The 22,093-nt window shown below is 49.1% G+C and overlaps 1 protein-coding gene across 1 annotated transcript in view; it reads left to right on the plus strand.

The window, feature by feature from the left end:
* Window positions 1–7,374: 7,374 nt before the first annotated feature.
* Window positions 7,375–22,093, plus strand: part of SNX30 (sorting nexin family member 30) — a 67,650-nt gene continuing 52,931 nt past the window's right edge. The window contains exon 1 of the mRNA XM_074953528.1: window positions 7,375–7,542. Coding sequence (XP_074809629.1) covers window positions 7,375–7,542 — 168 coding nt within the window. The remainder of the gene's footprint in view (window positions 7,543–22,093) is intronic.

Raw genomic sequence — 22,093 nt, forward strand, 5'->3', positions numbered from 1 at the left:
TGGACATAGGCAGAAACATCCTTGCCCATTCCTTCCCAGTGGAATGACCTCCCCAAACGGTCTTTGGTCCTGTTCATCCCAGCATGGCCACTAGCATGATCGTGGGCTAAGCTCAAGAGCTTTTCCAGATACTTAGTTGGAACTACCAACTGTCTCTGAGGATGCGAGTCTTCCTGGTGCCCACCAGAAAGAGTTGCCTTGCATAAAAGTCCTCTTTCTACAACAAACTGGGATTGATTAGAAGAGTTGAGAGGCGATGGGTTGCTCTGTGCTTCAGTCCAAGCTCTCTGGAGGGTTTCGTCTGTTTCCTGTTCGGCCTGGAACTGTTCCCTTGATGTTGGAGATATCAGTTCCTCAGTGGATTGTGGACTTGGGCTTGGTCCCTCTGGAAGCGATGCAGGTGATGGGTCTGTTTCCGTTGACTGTGAACCGCTCTCTGCTGGTGTACTATGTTGGGGTTCAGGCTCCGGCTGAGCCTCTTGTGTAGGGTTATCTGCTGCTGCCAGTGCAGGTTCGGTGGGGCCCTCTGGTGTTTGGGTTGCAAGCACTGGATTCAGTGCTGGTAATGGGTCTGGTGCTGGTTGTTCCGCCAGTTTCAGTTCTGGGACTGGCTCTGTCTGGGTCTCTGGAACTGGATCCACTACTGCTGTTGCTGACGTTGGCATGGGGTCTGGTTCCATCGCCTCTGACCGGGTCCTGTTAGAAGTTTCTGGAATAGAGCTAGGTGTGACAGCTTGCTTAGCGTGGCTGCGGGTGACCATTCCCACCCTCTTGGCTAGCTTCACATGATTGGCCAAGTCTTCCCCCAACAGCATGGGGATGGGATAATCATCATAGACTGCAAAAGTCCATGTTCCTGACCAGCCCTTGAGTTGGACCGGTAACTTGGCTGTAGGCAAGTCAAAAGAGTTGGACTTGAAGGGTTGAATCATCACTTGGATCTCTGGGTTGATTAAATTGGGGTCCACTAAGGAAGCATGGATAGCTGACATTTGCGCTCCAGTGTCCCTCCACGCAGTGATCTTCTTCCTGCCCACACTCACAGTTTCTCTCCACTCTGAGGGTATCCGGGAGGTATCTGGGCCTGAGGACCTCTGGTGTGATTCTGGTGCAATGAACTGTAATCTGTTGGGGTTCTTGGGGTAGTTGGCCTTTACATGCCCCGGCCTGTTACATTTAAAACATCGTCCAGCTGACAAGTCACTGGGGCGAGGTGGGTTGCTGGAGAACGGTGTGGCGGGACGATAAGGTGTCTGGAGTGTCCCTTGGGGTGTAGTTGGAGGCTTGGACTGCCCCCGGTAGTAGGGGGTGGTCTGAGGTTGTCCCTTCTGGTATCCGCTCCAACTGCGACCAGTTTTTTTCTTTTCTGCCAACTCCACCCATTTGGCTCCAATCTCCCCAGCCTGAATTACAGTTTTAGGCTTCCCATCTAGGATGTATCTTCCTATTTCTTCAGGAACACCCTCTAAGAACTGCTCCATTTGCATTAGGAAGGGCAAATCTTCTGGAGATTTAACACTTGCTCCTGATATCCAAGCATCCCAATGTTCCACAATGAGGTAGGCATGTCGGGTAAATGACACGTCTGGTTTCCACCTTAGGGCTCTGAACCACTGACGGGAATGCTCGGGTGTTAGCCCAATTCTGACTCTCGCCTGGGTTTTAAACAGTTCATACTTGTTCATGTGTTCCTTAGGCATTTCAGCCGCCACCTTGGCTAAGGGTCCACTGAGCTGCAGCCTCAGCTCTATCATGTATTGGTCTGTAGAGATGCTGTACCCAAGGCAGGCCCTTTTGAAGTTTTCTAAGAAGGCCTCAGTATCATCGCCTGCCTTGTAGGTGGGGAACTTTCTGGGATGGGAAGTGGTACCTGGAGAAGGATTGCTAGGGTTTGTTGGTATATTCTGCTGAGCCTTTGCCTTCTCCATCTCCAGTGCATGCTTCCTCTCTTTTTCCTTCTCCTCCATTTCTTTTTCCCTTGCCTCCATAGCTCTCCTGTGGGCAGCCTCTTGGGTTTTTTCTGCCTCTGTAGCTCTCCTGTGGGCAGCCTTTTGGGTTTTTTCTGCCTCCATAGCTCTCCTGTGGGCAGCCTCTAGAGCTTTTTCTGCTTCTTTTGCTGCCTCCAGTCTAGTTAACTCCAGTTTGTGTTGTGCCTTGGTTTCTGTCATTTTAGCCTCTCTGTTTTTAACTAACTTTACACCCGAGAGTTAGAAAGAAAACCACAAAAAACAAAAAAACCTGGGCTTGTAAAATTTTGCTGTGCTGTAATCTGATACCTATGTTCTCTGATAGCTATTCTCAGCCTACAGAAAAATCCTTTAAAAAAACACCTCTGTATCCAGGCAAATAGACAGAAAAAGCCTCTTGCTGCTCTTAGCTAAAAAAACCAAACCAACCTCTTCAGGTCTGTGAAAAACTTGTGAATTTCCTTGCAGGAGGTTAACTACCCTGCCTTTAGGTAGAGAAAACTCCAGCTCAGAAAAGAAAGATCCCTTTGTTATGCCTGCTGCTCTGGCCCCCCAGACAGAGACATAGAATTACAAAACCTTTTAAAACCCTGCCGTGCTTCTGGTTCAAAATGATCTAAAAAAAAATCTCAAAATGATCTCAAAATGATCCCACCGCTCTGCCACCATGTCAAGGTTACTTCCCCACTCTGAACTCTAGGGTACAGATGTGGGGACCTGCATGAAAGACCCCCCTAAGCTTATTCTTACCAGCTTAGGTTAAAAACTTCCTCAAGGTACAAACTTTGCCTTGTCCTTGAACCCTATGCTGCCACCACCAAGCATGTTAAACAAAGAACAGGGAAAGAGCCCACTTGGAGACGTCTTCCCCCCAAAATATCCCCCCAAGCCCTACACCCCCTTTCCTGGGGAAGGCTTGATAAAAATTCTCACCAATTTGTACAGGTGAACACAGACACAAACCCTTGGATCTTAAGAACAATGAAAAATCAATCAGGTTCTTAAAAGAAGACTTTTAATTAAAGTAAAAGAATCACCTCTGTAAAATCAGAATGGTAAATATCTTACAGGGTAATCAGATTCAAAACATAGAGAATCCCTCTAGGCAAAACCTTAAGTTACAAAAAGACACAAAAACAGGAATATACATTCCATTCAGCACAGCTATTTTACCAGCCATTAAACAAAGGAAATCTAATGCATTTCTAGCTAGATTACTTACTAACTTTTTACAGGAGTTCTGAGCTGCATTCCTGATCTGTTCCCAGCAAAAGCATCACGCAGACAGACAGACAGACCCTTTGTTCCCCCCACTGCAGCTTTGAAATGATCTTGTCTCCTCATTGGTCATTTTGGTCAGGTGCCAGCAAGGTTATCTTACCTTCTTAACCCTTTACAGGTGAAATGGTTTTGCCTCTGGCCAGGAGGGATTTTATAGCACTGTGGACAGAAAGGTGGTTACCCTTCCCTTTATATTTATGACATGTACACTAAAGTCTCCAGGGCCATGATGGAAAGAGCTACTCCAGGAACACAGAGCAGTGTCATACAAAAATCAAGGAGCTCAGGCAAGCGTACCAAGAAGCCAGGGAGGTGAACGTGCACTCTGGATCACAGCCCCACCCATGTCACTTCTACTGTGAGCTGCATGCAATTAGGGGGTGTGAAGCCACCACTACCCCACCACTGTCCGTGGACACCTGCAAGGTGGGAGTTGCATGGAGCGAGGAGGATGAGTTATTGGAGGACGAAGAGGAGCAGGAGGACAGTGCACAGGCGGCAAGTTGGGGAATCCGTTTTCCCCCCTAGCCAGGAACTATTCTTAACGCTGGAGCCGACAGCCTCCCCCAACTCCAAAGGTGGGCTCCTGGACCGCGACCCTGGAGAAGGCACTTCTGGTGAGTGAGAGCCTGTTCGGAGCCAGGGTGTAGGGGGAAACCCAGCTGCACTGGTCTGTTTGCGTTTAAAGGGCTCATCCCTGCTCAGAGCCTCATTGGAGCCACGTGGTCGGTGCGGAGGGGCGGGGGGTGTTGTGTGAAGCGATTATCCCAGAGAGCCTGCAGGCCCTCCTTTTATATGGCAAACCCTCCAGGCATTGCTTGCTATGGGAAAGGGGGCCCAGCAGTTTGAAAGCATTGAAATGAATGCGGAAGAAGCAGAACTCCGCATGCCACTAGGGCTTATCATGGCTGCCTGCAAGCTGAATTCTGTTGTGTAATGGCTTACTCACACCAAAGTGGCAGGCACTTCAGTATAAGAGGCAAAATGCGACCTTGTACAGAAAGAACATGTCCTGTGTACGATGAATTGCCTGTTTCACTGAGAAAGAGTGTTCCCTTTGTTCTCTAAAATGTATCCTTTTAAATACTACCCTCCCTTTTTCTCCTCCCGCAGGTGCAAATGTTTCAACGTGGCCCCTATCTACTCCGTCCCAGAGGCTGGTCCAGATTAGAAGGCGGAAAAAACAAACTCGAGATGACATGTTTGCTGAGCTCATGCAGTCCTCCCACACTGATAGGGCCCAGCTGAATGTGTGGAGGCAAACAATTGCGGAGTCCCGTAAAGCGTTAAATGAACATGAAGAGAGGAGGCAGGATGCTATGGTCAAGCTCATGGGGGAACAAACTGACATGCTCTGCTGTATGGTGGATCTAATGCGGGAAAGGCAGCAAGACCACAGACAGCCACTGCAGCCCCTGAATAACCGCCCTCCCTCCTCCGCAAGTTCCATAGCCTCCTCACCCAGATGCCCAAGAATATGTGGGGGTGGGGGGGCTACGGGGACCCCACACTCAACCCCAGAGGATTGCACAAGCAGCAGAAAGCTGGCATATCTGATTTTGATTTGGTTTCTAGACTTGTCCTTCCCTCCTCCTCCTCCACCCCCCAACCCAATACTCCCCACCCCCCGGGCTACCTTCTGATTTCTCTCTTTGTGTTGTGCAACAAATAATAAATAATGTTTTTTAAACAATTGTGATTTTATTTCCTTTCATATATATATGGGGTGGGTAACTTCAAGAGAAACAAACACAACTGTCACACCGTACCCTGCCCAGTCATGAAACTGGCTTTCAAAGCTTCTCTGATGTGCAGCGTGCCCTGCTGCGCTCTTCTAATCGCCCTGTTGTCTGGCTGTGCGAAACTGGCCGCCAGGCAAGTTGCCTCAACCTCCCACCCCGCCATTATAGTCTGCCCGTTACTCTCACAGATATTGTGGAGCACACAACAAGCAGCAATTACAACTGGAATACTGGTTGTGCTGAGATCTAATTGAATCAGTAAACTGCACCAGCAAGCTTTCAAACATCCAAAAGCACATTCTACCACCATTCTGCACTTGCTCAGCCTATAGTTGAACTGCTCCTTACTACTGTCCAGGGTGCCTGCGTATGGCTTCATAAGCCATGGCATTAAGGGGTAGGCTGTGTCCCCGAGGATAACTATAGGCATTTCAACATCCCCAACAGTAATATTCTGGTCTGGGAAGTAAGTCCCTTCCTGCTGCTGTTCAAACAGACCAGAGTTCCTGAAGATGCAAGCGTCATGCACCTTTCCTGGCCATCCCACGTTGATGTCGGTGAAACGTCCCTTGTGTCACCATGGAAAAGTACGCCTTGCGGTTTATGTACTGGCCGCCCCGGTGTTCCAGGGCCAAGATAGGGATATGCGTTCCGTCTATTGCCCCACCACAGTTAGGGAACCCCAGCGCATTAAAGCCATCCAAAATGGTCTGCACATTTCCCAATGTCACTACCATTGATAGCAGCTGGTCAATGACTGCGTTGGCTACTTGCAGCACAGCAGCCCCCACAGTAGATTTGCCCACTCCAAACTGATTCGCGACTGACCGGTAGCTGTCGGGCGTTGCAAGCTTCCACAGGGCTATGGCCAGTCGCTTCTCAACTGTGAGGACTACTCTCATTGTGGTGTCTTTGCACTTCAGGGCAGGGGACAGCAAGTCACAAAGTTCCATGAAAGTGGCCGTACGCATACAAAAGTTTCTCAGCCACTGGGAATCATCCCAGACCTGCAACGCTATGCGATCCCACCAGTCTGTGCTTGTTTCCCGGGCCCAGAATCGGCGTTCCATGGCATGAACCTGCCCCAATGCCATCATGATCTCCCAATCGCCACATGCCGTGCTTCTAGGAACATCTGTGTCCGAGTCTTCATCACTATCGTAATCGCGCTGTCGTCGCTTCCTTGCCCGGTTTTGCAGGTTCTGCACATACTGCTGGATAATGCGCAAGGTATTTACAATGGTCACAACTGCAGTGGAGATCTGAGCGGGCTCCATGCTTGCCGCGCTACGGCACCTGCACCGGTAATCCAGGAAAAAGGGCATGAAACGTAGGAGAATAGAGTGGCAGAGGAAGAGGTGCTGTTCGGTTCACGGTAGCTGAAAAAAGGCGGTAAATGGTTGTCTTCTGTAGCTTTCACGGAGGTGGGAGCCCAGGACAGACAACATGGAGAAGCTCGGTAGCGCGGCAAGAGAGGGAGAGCAGAGTTGGCCGCGGAAGCGGTCGATGAGGAAGAGTAGATACTTATAGAGATTACATAGAAAGACGAGAGAAAACGTGAGTTGGATTCATAGTACCAGGAGAGAAGCGGTGCACCGTATTGCACCATCTGCTGAAAGCAGTATGGCGTCTGCACACCAAAAAGGCGTGGAACGATTGTCTGCCGTAGCTTTCACGGGGGGGGGGGGAGCGACTGACGACACACACCCGGAAACACCCGCGAGAATGTTTTTGCCCCACCCTGCCCTGGGAGCTTAACCCAGAATTCCAGTGGGCTGTGGGATAGCTACCCACAGTGCGCCGCTCCGACATTCGATGCCAGCCTCGGGACTGCGGACCCACTCTGCCGAACTCACGCGCTTTAGTGGGGACACATGAGACCGAATGTATAAAATCGCTTCCGAAACCTCGACTAGAATCATTTTGAAATAATGCCGTACTGTAGGCGTACCCTCCGTTCCTCCCCCCGGAGAGTTTACAATCCAGGCCCCTGACCCGGGGTTCTGTCCCGCACAGTGTTGGCACGTCACCCGAACCCTAACGTACCTGCCAGCCCAGCTGGCGCTGCTCACCCTGCGGCCGCGCCGGGGGCGGCACCGCCCCTGGCCGCGCCCAGCCCAAGCTGGCGGGGGGCCCCGAGCGGGCAGCGCCAGCCGGAGGAGGCGGAGCTCTTGGGCGGGCTCCCCAGGAGACACGCCCGCGCTGCCGCGGCGGCTACAGTGTGCCTTTCGCGTCCGCCCCGCCGCTGCCCGCTCCCTGCGCGGCGCCCGGGCGTGGAGCGAGCGGCCGGGCTGCAGCGGGCGGGGGCGGCCTCTGCTTCGGGCCGCCAGCGGCTGCCTTGGCCCGCAGTCCTTGCCCGCCTACTGCCGCCGCCAAGCGCAGCCATGTCGGCCGGGGGCGGCGGGCTGGGGACCCCCCGGGCCCTGCCCTCCTCCGGGCCCCGGGCTCTGCGGGACATGCCGCACCCGCTGGCCGCTTCCAGCAGCGAGGAGGCGGCCTCCGAGCTCACCCCCAGCCCGGACCTGCTGCTGCCCCGCAGCTTCGCCGACAAGGTACGGCCCGGCCGGGCTGGCGTGCGGGCAGAGGGCGGGGGGGAATGAATGGCGGGGCTTCTCTGCCCGCCGGCTGCATCCCTCGTCTCCCGGTGCTGGCTCTGCGTGCGAAAGACCCCTTCGCCCAGCCCGCCGGCGATGCTCATGACACATCAGCAGGCGCGCTGGGCTGCTCCAGGCCGGTTGTGCTCTCCCGGGGGGCTGCTTCCGCGCCCCCCACAGCCCCCACATCCGCCTGGGGTCGGTTCGCGCCCGGGAGTGCGGTAGGAAAGACTTGAGCAGCAGGTGAAATCCCAGCAAATCCCCCCCCCCCCCCCCGCCCGTCTCTTGTTGTCTTGGCTGCTGGTTAAACGGGCAGGATGTGGTCCATGCTCCTCTTCTGTTCGGTCTTAGGCCTTTATTGCCAGTGATGGATGATGAGGACTAGATCCCTGCCTCCCAAGGTGTAGCCTGTAGCCGGGCGGGGAAGGTTCTGTGCCGCTGCTATGATTGCGTACCCTTAGGCTTGTCATCTGTTTGAATGCGAGCCTCTCCTCCGGAGCCGCTTTCCTTGCACTTTCCCTTCTCGCAGCAGTAATATGGCAGGTAGGCTGTGCTGTCTCCACCCCCCCCCCCCCCCCCGTGCCTGTGTGCCCGCATACTCCATGAGTCTGGGTGTCTTGAGAAGTGCTACGTTTCTAAATACCTTGTGACTCTCTCCTCTCTGGAGGGAACTTGGCGCAACATTGACTGGCAGTCAGGGCAGACCTCACATGATACTGGTGTTGCTCATTCCTGCAATGGTTTGCTATTTCTTATTGAGCGTGCATGTGGCCCTTTTTTTTTTTTAAATTGTAGCTGAGTAAAGACATCTGGTCGGGTTGGATAGTCGTTATGCTTTGGGCAGCTTGTGGGGGTGGGCCTGAAGCTTTCTCAAACTAAATTTCATTCAGTCAATGGGCACATATGGGGCCTACAAGTTGCTGCAGGCTTCCTGAAAGCTGAATGGCATTCTCCATTCTCATGGACTTGTGCAATGTGGGGCCATGTGTCAACAGTTACAAATCTGCCATCCTTTGTTCTGGAGACTTTTTGTGGCTGCCCCCAGTTTTGTCTAAATCCACATGGGTGGAGCTCTGTACAGGGCAAGACTGAGGTGATCTGGAGCCCCAAGCATATACCCTTTTTGCCCTGCTGTGCTTCTTAGTGGGGTGGCAGAGGCCATCCCTCCCCCTACAAGTGTCTGGGGCCACGGCTCCTCTCTGTAGATGGGACCTCTCCCTCATCCCTGGTCCACCATTCCTTGTCTCTGAGGGGGATGGTGCCTTGCCTGGAGGAGAGGGGACTTGCCCACCTGAGCAAAAGACTCTGTGTGGTACCCTTCTGTGACTTGATTAGCAGGCAGATACTTGACATGCAAGTTATCAACATTAGGCTTCAGGTTTGGCACCCCTTTGAGATGACATGGTGCAGCCCTCGCCTCAGAGCTGCAAAGTGGGTTGTCAGCGCACTAAGGTGGCTGTTACTGCCTTGGTTCACCTTTAATATTTTAGTTCACAACTTGGCCTTTTGATCCGTAAGGGATGGAGGCTCCAGCCTTGTCTCCACCAAGGAGATTTGCCTGAAAGTAACTGCAGTGGTGCAAACACAATGTGTTGCACCAGTATTGCTTATCCCAGTATGTTACTGGTGTAAGTCCTGCTCTGAGACATAACTACACTGGTGTGAATTTTCCTAGCATAAACGGGGCCTTAAATTCACTCCTTTAATGAACGCTTAAATTCTGGAGTGCAAGCTGGTGCACATCTCTTTTTAGGCAGCAGCTGAGAGTCAGGTGAGCTTCCTCACCCTGATCATTTGGGGGGAAGGGGTTTCTGCCCAACAGTAGCCTCAGGCCAGGTGACCGTATGCTTGTCTGAAGCAGTGCAGGTGAATCCATCCACCTGTGTTTGTGTAGGGCGGGGATGAGTACTAGCCGCTAAAAATGCTGTGTGTGTGATGGGGGAATAGATAGATGCTCATGGTAACTGGCCTTATTCAAAGCTTGTCTCGGAGTAAAAGATTCTGACCCCGAAGCAGTGGAGAACAGCAGACTGAATTGGCTCTCTGTCTGAAGGTTGTATCTTTGGTATAATCTCTCAAATAAAAAGGGACTCCTTGAGCCTAAAACCCAGTAGGTCAGACATGAGAAAAGAGCCGAGGTACTCCACCATTCCAATATCTGGAGAAGGATTGGGCAGTAAAATCCAGAAGACCATGAATCTGAGCGCGTCTCTTCGGGGTATTCTGCCTTTCTGTCCAAGAGCGCTCCCTCCTCTGTTTAATGTTCACAGGACTGGCAGGAAAAACTCTACTTCCGTTCGCTTTTGCAAGTATATAGGAATGAAATAAGCAGCATCTCTGCCTCCAATCTTATGGCAGTAGTTAGGTTTAAACTGCTGGTGCTGCTAATGCCCATTCCTCAGACCCTTCAATAGGTTAAATTTAATGCCTGCTAGCTTGCCCACTGGCCTCATTGTCTTAATCTTTGGCTGTGACTTCTTCATCTCTTAGCAGGCTAATTCACTGGCTTGAAAAAGTAATCATATGTATGTGGCCTCCAATAGTTGGGTAAGAAGATGCAAGCATGGCTGAACTCTGCTGCCATTCTGGGCTAGGTTCCTAGCTCTTTCTGCTGCCCCTCTAACTTCCATCTATGCACAGAAGCTACATTTACTCTTTGCCTCCCCCAGCCCCAGCAAAATGCACTTGCCAAGTATGAAGGGCTATAGTACTCTGCTCTGTATAATTTGAGATCGGGGTCCCAGTTCTCCCTGATGTAAGTAGACACCGCTCCATTGAGTTAGTGGGCTTATGCCAGGACTGAATTTAGCCTGGACTGTCTGCTCCGTATCAACCAGACAAGCCCTATAACCCTGATGCCTATTTAGTGGAGGGATAGGACAATTTACTGAGTCAGCCAGAGGGGTTGGATTATGCACCTGTTTAGGATCTTTCAAGCAGCACTTCCTAAACCCTTTGAAAGCTCCAACCCTGCCATGTTGGCTGGACAGTACTGAGGAAACTTGCACTGCCACTGTTTTGTACCCCACACATTCAGAGATGCTGCCTTAAAAGGTAAAGACAGACCTAGTTCTGTTTCTGCCTTTATTTCCCCCAAAGCGCTCTTCTCCTTTCCTCTCTTTGGCAGAGCTGGATAAGGACCCATGCTGCTGACAGATAAAGCTTCTAGTGAATTCATTTAATGTGAAAGTTTCTGGAGAGTCATTCAGTGATAGCTCGTATGCAGAGGGCACTGGGATACCACGCCCACGGAAGTATGCAAAGGCACTTGTGTGACTAAATATGAATTGTGAACACCTCTGTGCTTGTGATTTGTATTTAGTAGCAGCCTCAGGGTGCTCTCTACCTCTGGCACGCGTACAGACGGTGCCATCAAATCTAATAAAAAGTAAGCCACAGGGATTTTGAGTGGGGTCTGGAGTGTAGACTCTTTGTGGGGCAGTTTGAATACACTGCAGCCTGTAGCTTGAGTGGTGAATCCAGCGTCTCAGACTCCACTCAAAATCCCTGCAGCTTTCTTCCTGTCAAACCTTGACTGTGCAGTCTGCAGGGGAGGAGAAACTGGAGGAGAAATGGACAAGAAGCTGCAGGAGGCTCTGGGGAAGCCGGGAAGAAAGGCCAGATAGGCAGGAGAAGAGCCACCCTACTGAACTGGTAAATACCTCAGTCTGGCCCTGGGGAGCCCTAGGGGCTTGGGTGGTGACGAAGCCTCAGGGACTTGGGGCTAATGGCAAACGAGGAGGAAGGTAGTAAGCCCCAGGGTCTGTGGAGAAGGGAGGAATTAGGGTGAAGAGAGGAGGGAGACCTTGGGCCGGGGCCGAGCACGGTGGAAGTTTGGGGGAAGAGGACCCAGAGGAATGGGACTGAGGGGGGAGTTACCCCCGGTGCTTTCCCAAATCATTTCTTTTACACCCACTTGCCCCAGAGTTCACCAGCTGTCACTGGTCAAAGTGCAATTAGGGTGCCTTCTATGTCTAAGTTCCTGCTGCAGGAGAAGTAGTGCTCAGTAAAAGGATGGCTAGCCTTATCTACATTCAGACTCGTGAACCTGCAATAATTTCTTCTTCTTTCTCTCCACTTCCCTATTTGGGGTTGGCAAACTCTGTAGCCATCTCCCAAAACTCATGACTGTACGCCTGGCTGTTGTGCAAATTGGTCTCTGTACAGGCTGCTGATATCTGGTTCATATACTGTGTCTTTGGCCTCCCCCTTCGTAGTCTTCCATCCATGATCATAGCAAGGGCCATCCTACCAATATGACTCTCAGGTCTCTGCAGGACGTGTCCATACAAATGCAACATGTCTTCACCTGGGGGTACCCCTCATTAAGCCCCTCACAACTTCATTTCATTTCCTTATCACGGAGCATCTAACCATTTGACCATCTCAAGGTCTCTTTTTTTTTCTTGTGACTGGCCAAGTCTCTGTTCCATACGTTAGGATGGGACAAATTACAGTTTTATGCACTCTGCCTTTTAACTCTGTTGGCATCTTTTTATCACAGAGAATTGGGGTCTCCTCCCTCTATTTGCACCTGAAGCAGCTTTGGTAGATGCCATGCATCAGTCAAGAGGGCACCATTGTCAGCAACTATTGATGCTAGGTATGTGAATTCTTTCGCTCTCCTAAACTCTCTGCCTATAATATCCTTTATGGTAGGTGGTCCTCCCTTCCAGGTATCAAAGCCTTGGTCTTATTAACGTCCACTCCATATCCTGCCTGCTGAAAATTGTGATGCTGCTTGTCAAAGTTGGCTTGCAGGATCTCTGTCTTCTACACATATGACTGTCATCAGCAAACAGCATAGTCCAAGGTGTCTCCCTTCATATATTCTCACTTATCACATCTGTGACAACTGCTAACAGAAAGGGCTCCATGCTAACCGCTCATGCTGGCCAGTGTTTGCTGGAAACTCGCTCTGTTGTAGCCCCATTTGGTTGTGACTGTGCTAGCTGCTCCATTGCACGTACCCTGGGTACACAATTCTCTTGGTACACAATCGTATGCCCTCTCCACGTCTATAAAGACCAGACCCAGATGCTGTCCCTCTTCTCTCAACTTCTCCATAAGAATTCTTAGAGGTTTCTGACTGCAAGAAGCTGGGACTGGATGACTGGGGATGGATCACTTGATGTTTGCCCTGTTCTGTTCATTCACTCTGAAGCATTTGGCACTGGGCACTGTTGACAGGCTGGGCACTGTTGACAGGCAGGGCACTGGGCTAGATGGACCATTGGTCTGACCCACTATGGACATTCTTATGGTCTTATAATATATATAGCATAAATTGTACTTCTTCCTGGCATAAATCCTTACTGACTGTTTCAAACTTCAACCATTCCATGCAAATACTTTTCAGTAATCATCTCCCATACTTTCACAGCTTAAGTGGGTAATAATTAGCCTACAGTACATTATTTCCTTTATTTTTAAAAATGGGCACCACAAAGCTTTTGTCATTCATCCAGCATTTTCTCTTTCTTAAGAATCATTGAACAGACTTGCTGCCTTCCCTTCCCAGTGACTTCAGTGCATCCACCCATACTTCATGTGGCCCTAAGTGTCTCCGCAGCCTCTTCCTTCTGCATGCAATCTGTCAAGCCTGGTTTTGGCTTACGTGTTCTTAGTTCCTTCCTTGGATTCTCCTCGTTCATCACTCTTTCAAAATTATCACTCCAGGCTTTGTTGATTGATTTCACCATTTATTTGTCATATACCATGTTCATTTCTAATAGAAGCAAACTCATTCACATCCCTCATTATTTTCTCTTGCCTTAGTGAGTTTGTAGATGGTCTCTTATCCTCCTAGTTGGTTATGTAGCGCATTGCAGGACAATTTTTTAGCTGTTGCAACACTTTGGCTGGTTTTTTGCCTCCATACGCATCTTATCCTTGCTCAAGCCACTGGCCTGCCACTTGTTCTTCTCAATCGAAGCTATAACTTGAAGAGTCCACCACCAAGTCTCCCTTCTTATCCTTTTCAGCCCCGGTTTAATCATTCTTAGGGCTTCATATGCCATTTCCAGCTACGTTAACTTGTGAATCCACAGGTGCTGTTCAATAATGTAACCACGTAGCTTGTCAGAATGGAGCCTAGATAGCCATGGTTGAAAGTCTTCATGAGCCTCTCACTTCGTGCTGCTTTACTTAGCATCTTCTCTGTAGGTTTGGAGTAGCTTAAAACAAACTTAGCTTTGCAAGTATCTTGAGCTATGTTGGAACAGGATTGCAGAATTGGTTCCCTACAGCCTCCGATGCCTGTCCTGTTGTCACAGTTCCTTCGTTCTGACCTGCATGGGGAAAAATAATCTTACTCTCTGCAGCTTCTACAGTCTTGGCAGTCCAGTACAAATTTTCCTTTGTATGCTGCCGCCTCCATGACTCTGAAACTGGGCCTTTGGGCGCCAACAATCCCTGTCTCTCTGGCTTCCTGCAGTGAATCCATCTAAATCAGACTCCTGCAGAAGGCTGGTTCCTACCTGTTCAGGGTACAGTGCTCTCAGTTAGTATTTGCAGTGACATCAGACAGACTTTTTTTTCAAAACAAGGTAACAATTAATTGGTCACCTGACCTACAGAATCTGAAAGTCCTTAGGTTAGCAGAGAGTAGCCCCTGATCCGTGCTGCTGTAGAAACTATCAGGGCTCTCTCTCTCTCTCTGTCCCTCAGCTCTTAACACATCACCTGCCACCTCTTCTCTTTGTTCTCTGAACACAGCCATATTGCATTCCCATGTTCAGCTCCCTCTGCAGTGAGGTGTATGTTTCTGGTCATTGGGATGGGTTGCCAAGGTCTCGGTAGGGTCTTCCATTCAAATGTGTTAATTCCATCCCAGAGAGCCAGAGTGGGCATGTCTCAAATACCTAGCCTGATCGCCCATGTCCTAGGGGGTAAAATGAGTTCTTTCCTCTACAGTGGGTAGCGATGCCAAGGTCCTATACATAGCACGTTAAAATTGTCTCAGAAGATTCCTAGATTTGTCACAAATGCATACTTAAAAATGCCAAAATCTCAGTTTAAGGTGCAGACACCCAGTCACAACTCTCCTTGCCACTCTGTGCATATACAGTTGTGAGGCACCCCCAAGTGAAGGCCTGGTCCATGTTCTAGTACAAAACGGCATGCAAGTTTGTAGTGCTTTCATTTGTCTGCCAGCTTCATCCCCAACACACTTGCAGGCTCTGAATGAGGCACTTTCTAAAACTTCATGGCTTTACTTCCAGTGGAATTATTGCTGTTTAACTGGCTTAGCAGGTTGTGGGTAGGGTAGGTACAGTATAGTCTCCATCCTTAAAACTGCGCTGTCTGCTCCAGACTCTCCTCGGGGTCTCTCCCTTCTTGGGTCTGTTGGTTTCTGCCGCTTCTCTGTCGAATTCTTCCCCCCCCCCAATCCTCCACGCTTACTGGCTTTCCTTGTCATCCCCTGATCACTTGTACTGTCCACCTCACATCTGAAGAGAAGCTTTAGGGTGAGATTCTCTGGCTTAACTCTGTTCCCATTGAAATGAACAGTAAAGTTCCCATTGACTTCAATGGGAACAGAGTTATGCCAGTATGGAATTAATTTTTTGTTTTAAATTCCACCCCAAGGAGTAGAAATTCTAGTACACAGTCACTTAACTATGCCTGCTGGGGCACATCTCATGCAGCAGCAGAAGAAACCCATAACTGATGTTACCGTAGGTGGGGAAGAAAAGCTCCTCATCTTCTGTGCTCTAAGGGTTAACGGGATTACTCCTCTTTTGTGTATCTTGTTGAATTACCTCTCTGTCCAATAAATACTTTACAGGAGTCCCCATTGTATTGATTTTTGCTTGCAAAGATAAGGCTAGACAGATGCTGAACTCCACCCAGAAATTGATCCATCACTTTACAGCCCTAGGGACATCTTAGGGCTTCCCACACTCCAAAGTGCAAGTATTAGAATGGATGAGGTCCAGAAACCACTGTGTATTAACAGAAATGAGTTACACACTATATTGGCAGTGTCAGAACTCTTAGCTATGGTTCCAGAGAAGCAATTCCTAGTTTCGAGGCATTTTGAAAAATGCTGACAACAGTTCATAGAGGGACAGTCAAATATTTAGTGGCTTTCTGGTGTTATGCTATATCTCACTAGATGAAACTTCGAAACCTCTTATTTCCATGACTGATCTGTCTTCCACAGAAATAATCTCAGCTGCTCTAGTCAGAACTATATTTTAAATAAATATGTATCTCGGAACCAAAAATCTGCTCTCCAAATGATCACTTTTGTATAAAGGATTAAGTGAAGAGAACAGTTGAAACTATTGTGATTCTTGTTTTGAAAAGCCCTTCTTTCCTCCATTCTTCCAGGTAAAAAGGAGTGGGACTCCTTGCCCTTGGCCTCAGCTTCAGCACTCTTCCCCCACAACCAGGCTGCTAGTAAATCCTGTCAGTGCTATACAACTTCCACACCCAATCCCTTCTTCGGCCATTCCTGCTGCTGACACCCTGCTCCGCATCCTAGTTATCTCACTCTCCCCTGATGGTTGCATCACACCAGATTCCATCCACTATGCTGTAGTTAAGCTCACTTGTGTAGATGACTCTTCCAACCTCAATTCTTGTCTTGGCTCAAGATTTCTCTTTTGCACTATATTCTAACTCTCCTCATTTCCTGACCCAGCCTCAATAGATCCTGTCACTTTGTGCATCCTGATCTCTTCCCATAAGCAGCTTTGCCCCTTTTTCCGGATGCCCCATATTTCTAGAATATCTCTGGATCCTGTGTCTTGTCTATTCAAATCTAAGGAAAACTGGAAGAAACAAAATAGTGAGCTCTGCTCCTTCTCTCTTATTGGACTCTGCTCTTATAAACTAACGAGATGTGGGCATACATTAATGTCTTGTGCTCTTGTTAGAACCTTTCTTCCCCTAACAATCCCTCCTTTGCTTTCCTACATCTAATATAGGGCATGATCCTGCAAACAAGTTATTTTTATTCATTGAATTAATCATTGGCGTTGCCTACCTTAAAACAATAATAAGGTTTTGGCTTGTTAAATGGCGAACCAGCCCTTTTAACTGTTGTCCAAAGAAGCCTAGCTAGACACTTCTAGATTGCAATAGGACTTCATTAAAAGTCCATCTCTATTTTGTGGCCCTTAAATTCCCCAATAGCCCTATTGCATTTGAAGCTTGCTTTGGATTTTAAGGTTCACATATACTCTTTACCAGCGGTAGAAAGATTGGGGTTTCTTCCAATTTATTGTGAAATTTTGCCTTATCCACATCCATATATGAGTAGAAATGATCTTTCTACAGAATCACTGTTTCTCTCTACCCACATACATAATTTGTAAAGACAACTATGTATAGAAATGTCAATTATCTAAACACTGAAGGCTGTGCAGATCATAAATCAGCTGACTTGGGGTGGAGGTTGCATGATTTTTAGGAGGTTGGCTTTAGTGTCAGACAGCTGTTGCATAACAAACTCTTAAAGATTGGAAGTGATGATGTAAAAAATATTATGGAATATATGTATATAAAATAAACCTGATATGTTGTGGTTGTGTTTTTGGTATTTTAAGTAAAGGCATTATTTAGAATTTGTCTTCCTGACTGGGTCTTAAGTTTTTCCCACAATGTTTAACAGCAAGATGTTTCCAGGACTAAAAAACTTATGTCTTTAAATATTCCACTGCTATCTAGTGGTTGGAAGGAATTTTTCAGGCTCTCTCCACTACGTCTGTTTGTGGCTTCATCTGGGTGGTGGGGGTGGTGTGTTTTTTTTCTTTTTTTTTAAGACTCCGACAAGGCTACTGGAGTTGGAAAATATTCCTGTTTCTCTGGTGAGTGTTAGGGCTCTCTTTCTATAAAAAGGTAAAGTCTCTAGTAAAGATGAAAATAACCTAGGTACCAGGTCAGCATTGTTATTCCATTTTACATATGAGTGAAGGGTCACAGAGATCTGCCCGAAGTGACACGGGAGGGGGGTCTCTGGTGGAGCAGGGAACTGAACTCAGGTCTCCCAAGTCCTAGACTAAATAACAAACCGCTGGACCATCCTCCCTCTCATTATGGTCGACATTTTTGTGTGTGTGTGTGTGTGCATGTCTTGCACATGGCAAAGCATGTGGTTAGTTTGATAGGCAGATGCTATAAGCTTTAGCTGTGTGGAAGTGGAGGGTTTATATACGAAGAGGTTGGTGGGTATGAGGGGGTGTCTCATCAGACAGTGGCAGATTGTATTGAAACATCACTGACAGGCATTGAGGAAGTGAGCCACTGTGCCAGGAGAAGAGGGCCATGCTATGCATGTGGGTGTTGTTCTGGGCTGTAATATAGAGGCTCCAGATGGCAGAGAGATTGAAAGGAGAGGACTTGATTTGTTTACATTGGGGCAGGGGCAAGGAGAGGGCTGCATCAGCAAAAGTGGTGAGGAAGAGTAAAGAGCCCATAGGAAGAGTTCAATCCTCCTTTGCTTGCCCCTCTCCCAAGCACATACATCCTTCAAAGACAAGGCAAGGTCCCCCCCCCCCCCCCCCCCCAAAACCCTGTTTCCCTGGCTGGAGCGCCGGGGGGCAGGCTGAGAACTTGTTGCTTTTCCAGTTCTTAAAATCAGGATTCCCAATGAACTATTCACTAGCAGCACTTGAGGGCAAATCATGCAATTATGGTCATCAAGACCTAGAGTAAATAAATGTAGAATCTGGCCACTTGTAACCTGAAGTGAGTTGTAACTGGCTTAACGAGCCAGCATTTTCAGTGCCACATCCTTGAGTTGTGAAGGATTTATTGATGCAGTAACTGTTCTGGTGAGCAGTTCCATGCTGGGGGTAAAAAGTGGCATACTTGTCGTCTTCAGTACTGTGTGACATGTAGTTCCACAGTGGTTGGCCTACTTCCAAATCCTACACACGAACCATAAAAGGCTAATAATGCCTGAATTGGCATATGGGCTGCATATGGAGAAAAGGGTTAGTTAAATTCACACTAAAAAATAGAAAAGCTAGCAATAATCCCGTGACCATCAGGCTACTTTCTCGCATGTGTGTAAAGGAGGGCTTCCATGGCTTATTCCTGGAAGCATCTCTTCTGTCATGGCTCCTCTCCAATTAAGGCAATGGTGAAATCTTAATGAATCTCTGTGTCACTTAGGCCTGGTCTATACTAGAAAATTAGGTTGGCTTACCTTTGTTGCTTAGGGGTGTGAAAAATCCACATCCCTGAGAGATGTAGCTATGCCACCCTAACCCCTGGTGTAGACAGCGCTAGGTGGATGGAAGAATTCTTCTGTTGATGTAGCTACCACTTCTTGGGGAGATGGAATAACTGTGGACGGGAGAACCCCTCCCATCAGTGTAGGTAGCAGGAGTGTAGCCATGGGTGTGCCACAGGCCACCCACTGAGCATCCAGGCCCACCCCCGGCTCTGCTCCGGCCCCAGCACTTGCACTGCTCTGCCTGCACGGCCCTGAAGATAGGGAGTGGGGTAGGGCGTGGGGGCTTGCCAAAACTCTGGCCGGAGGAACCTGGCAAGTGACCAAGCTTGCAATTTATTAACAACTCACTTGTGAGTTAGCTATCGAGACTCAGTATGATGTCCTAAAAAGGCCAACCAATATGACCTAAGACTACTTGGCGAACTGAATTTACTGAGCCCTGCCTAATTCTTTTCTAAAGCATGTTTAGGGAATATAATCTTAGATGACAAAATATATATTTGGGATTTGGAACTTTATTTATTCTTTGCTTGTCTTTCACCATCCCATTCTGTCAGGAAGAGCAGGACAACCATGTTCTTCCACTCACGGTAATGTTTTCTTCCTGTGGAGGTCCCAGTAATCATCCTCTTCCTCCATGGCAAGAGGAGCACCAAATTCTCTGGCTACCAGTATGTGCAGATCTGGGGCAGCAACTGGGGTGGCGTATCTTCTGTTTTCTCTGCACAGCAGCCCCTTGTGGTGCAAGGCACTGGCACTCAGAAAATGGGCCAGTTCTTGTGGCTTAAGGTGGCAGTCAGGGCTGTAAATACTTGGGGATGGGTTTTTAAAATCTAGGATGGTTCTTGGCAGATTGGAGCTGCTGGAAACTGCTTTGGGTTCAAGACTCCAGTATCCCAGCAGGACATTAGAATCCAGAATGTTACCAACAGTCAAGCAAATAAAAATGTAACTGTCTGATTTTCTTTTTTTTTAAAAAGAAAAAGCTTGCACTGAAATTCATTTCCATTGGCAATAGATGAGAAGCACTGCTGTTCTGCTGAGGCCTTCTAGGACTAATTTACTATCACTTGTTACTGACCAACTTACCCTCTGATCAATGTATTTCCTTCGCCAGTGGTTATGAGTGAGAAATCGCAGCCCCCACCACAATGGCTCTGTCAGGAACTTGATACATACACATAGAGACTTACACACTTCTCTTGATTGCTGGGATACAGGTGGGCCCTGTAGTCTGTCTTGTCAGCACAGACCTCGTTAATCTCCGGGAAATAATGGTGGGGCAGTGATTGGGATAGCATAGGGAGCAGTTCTGCAGCACAGAAACAAACTCTTTCCTTTGTTGTGGCCCCCCGCACCTCCATGGCTTTTTATTTTTTTTTGTGAGAAGGTGAGACAGTCTAGTCAGAAGCAATGCAAACAATTAGGGGAGGGGGTGCTTGGCATCTCTCTCACTAGTGCTCCTCTTTCCTCACAGTAGTGCTATTCCTGGATCTCCCTTGCTCATGTGTGCACCTGGCTAGTAGGGGGTGAGGTGGTATAAGGGGTCCTTTCAGTTTCTGTTCACAGCTGGCCAGCATAGGTCTTGCTCCTTCCATGTTCAGTCCTGTCATGCCTTATCCAAGTTGGGAGAGGTATTTCCTCAGTGACTGACCCCTTCTGGTGCCTCTGGGGGCAGCACCCACGGTTCCAGCAGGAATCATGCTGTGTGCACAAAGCACCCCAGAAAACTAGGTCTTGACAGAAATTCTCTATCCATGGATGACTGGCCTCCTTTTCTCACAAGCCTGAGCTATCAAGATGTCTAACTCCTAAGTGTTCGTTAGAATAGCAATATGGAAACCACTAATTTGCATTCCTATAGCTCTTCCTTCCCGAGGATCTCAAAGCATTCAAACTCTCATCACTCCCTGTGAAGCTGGTAACTTGTCTTCATTGACCTTCTGTGCTTCAGTTTCCCCATTTGTAAAGTGACTTGCCCAAAGCTGGTGTAGGGCAGGGGATGTAAGCCAGCGCCCTGACTCTTCTCCGTGCTCTGCATCTTAGCACTGTGGTAGTGGAGAAGTGCCATTCGTTCTGTAAACGGTACTGGGTGTGGTGTCCTGCTTGTCTCACTGATACATATTTCTGAGTAGCATCTCAGTTTTCATCTGCCTTCTCCTTACTCTTGCATCACCCCTAATAAAGCAGACTCGACTGACATGTAGTTAGTATGAAATTGAGAGTTAACCTAAAAGGTCTCAGGTGGGTCAGTTTCAGGCAGTGGAACAGGAATAAATACACAGTGATTTCAGGTCCCAAATTTAATTTGTAGGTTCTTACATGGAGACGGGCTATGTGGTGGTAACACATTGAGTAGCTGCCACTTTTCTTTATTGAGCCTATTCCTAAGAAAACAAACAACGTAAACACACAAGGCTGACGTTGCAGTTTAAAAACGCAAACTCTTAAAATGCTTCATTTACAGCAGGGGTGGGCAAACGTTTTGGGCCGAGGGCCGCATCTGGGTGGGGAAATTGTACGCAGGGCTAGTGTGGGAGGGGGTGCGGTGTGCAGGAATGGGCTCAGGATAAGAGATTGGGGCACAGGAGGGGTGCACACTGTATGAGGGGGCTCAGAAAAGGGGGTTGGAATGCAGGAGGGGTGCGGACTGCGGGAGGGAGCTCAGGGCAGGGGGTTGCGGTGTGGGGTGCGACGGGGCTCAGGGCACTGAGTTGGGGTGTATGGGAGTACAGGGTGCAGCAGGGGGCTCAGGGCAGGGGGTTGGGGGGGCGGGGTGCAGGAGGCATTTGGCCTCTGGCCCTGCGTCGCTTACCTAAAGTGGCTCCAGGGTGGCAGTGGCGTGCACCGGGGCCAGGGCAGGCTCCTTGCGTGCCCTGGCCCCACGCCGTGCCGCTCCGGGAAGCAGCCAGAACCACATCCCTGCACGGCCCCTGGGGATGGGGGGCCCACAAGGCTTCATGCGCTGCCCTTGCCACGCCTCCAGGTACCTCCCCTGAAGCTCCCATTGGCTGCGGTTCCCTGTTCCCGGCCAATGGGAGCTGCGGGAGGCGGTGCCTGGAGGCAAGGGCAATGCATGGAGCCCTCTGCACCCCTCCCCCCGGGGCCCCAGGGACGTGGTGCCAGCCGCTTCTGAGAGTGGCATGGGGTCTGCGGCACCACGGGAGGCAATCCCCCGGGCCGGATCCAAAGCCCTGAGGGGCTGGATCCAGCCTGCGGGCCGTAGTTTGTCTACCCCTGATTTACAGTGTGTGCTCTCTGGAAAGCCTCGCTACTTCAAAAGTATAATGGGAGGAAGTGTGCTTCCATTCTCAGACA

This window comes from Natator depressus, chromosome 5 (assembly GCF_965152275.1).
Source record: "Natator depressus isolate rNatDep1 chromosome 5, rNatDep2.hap1, whole genome shotgun sequence".
NCBI lineage: Eukaryota > Metazoa > Chordata > Testudines > Cheloniidae > Natator > Natator depressus.